Genomic DNA, 1,161 nt, shown 5'->3' with positions numbered 1-1,161 from the left:
TAGTCAGAAACTTGGCTTGCTCTGTCACTGTAATAATGAGAAGGAAATAATATACTATTGTTGAAGACAACAATTCTCTCTTTCAAATTGTTTTTATATAACTAAAGAACAAAAAGTGTGTCCTTCCAAATGAACTCAATGTTAGGGATCAGAGTTTAATATTTGCAGTCATTTCAGTTTGGTCTTACCAGTTTTTGCAGAATAGACTGTTTGGTGAATGTGGAACAATGTATTATAGGCTTTGCAAACAAGCTGTTATTTAAGGAAAGGCAATGCAAACTATAATGGAACCAGGAGCAAAGTCATAAGCAAACACTGCTATGCATTTCACATATGAAGAGGGCATTTATGTTTAAGTCTTAAAGGTATAGAAGCAATAAAAGTCATTTTTTAACGTCAGATAGAAACTAGGAAATGCTCATAAAAAACTAAATTATGTTTGTGGTTCAAGAAACCCTTACTAACATAGAAAAATGAAGACTGAACCCTCTAAAAATGGCACCAAATTCTAGCAACAAGGATTATATGACTGCAAAAACTCCTGCCAGGGCTAATGGGAGACTTGCCCACCTGGTGAATGACATAAATGGCGTAGTGAAGCTGCTGCCTCTGTAAGAACGGGTGAAGGTGGTAGAGGAGGTAGAGCAGGTGCTTTTCTCTGTTTCTGTGAGGGATAAGGATGGCCACACTCTGCCTGGCCGTACAGTCAGAGGGGTTATATTGACCCTCCACCACCTCCCCGTTTTCACTCTCTACCTGCCCTATCTTCAGCGAGGGATCAAATGACAGCTTGAAAGCGCCTCCTGTGGAAAAGAACAGTCAGAAATAAATAAACACACATATACACAGGCCCACAAGTAAGTGAAAGGCCCACGGACCAGGTGCAGTTCTTAAATACAGCACCAGCTGGGGCCCACATTAATTACAGGGCCCCATCTTTGGAAACAAGCCCGAATTAGCAAGCAGCTGTGGAAGGAAAAAAACAGTGATGTGTAAACATTGACATTCACATTGAGGTGGTTGTGAGATTCCCACGTTTCTCTGTGTTGCAGTTTCATGGTTCAGATCTTTATCCAGTATTATCAGCTCATTTTGCAAAGACATGTTTTAAATGTTATTGTTAGGTTTAAAAGTTTCTAAAATGTATATAAAAAAAAAAAA

At 39.1% G+C, this 1,161-nt stretch overlaps 1 protein-coding gene across 1 annotated transcript in view; it reads right to left on the bottom strand.

The window, feature by feature from the left end:
* LOC107576632 (beta-1,4-galactosyltransferase 4-like) overlaps positions 1-1,161 on the bottom strand; it is a 6,861-nt gene that overhangs the window by 837 nt on the left and 4,863 nt on the right. The window contains exon 3 of the mRNA XM_016262777.1: positions 571-803. Coding sequence (XP_016118263.1) covers positions 571-803 — 233 coding nt within the window. The remainder of the gene's footprint in view (positions 1-570; positions 804-1,161) is intronic.

This window comes from Sinocyclocheilus grahami, unplaced genomic scaffold (genome assembly GCF_001515645.1).
Source record: "Sinocyclocheilus grahami isolate Dianchi unplaced genomic scaffold, SAMN03320097.WGS_v1.1 scaffold4070.1, whole genome shotgun sequence".
Classification (NCBI taxonomy): Eukaryota; Metazoa; Chordata; class Actinopteri; order Cypriniformes; family Cyprinidae; genus Sinocyclocheilus; species Sinocyclocheilus grahami.
Note: the sequence above shows the minus strand (reverse complement) of the source record. Positions and strands in the feature narration are given on the sequence as shown.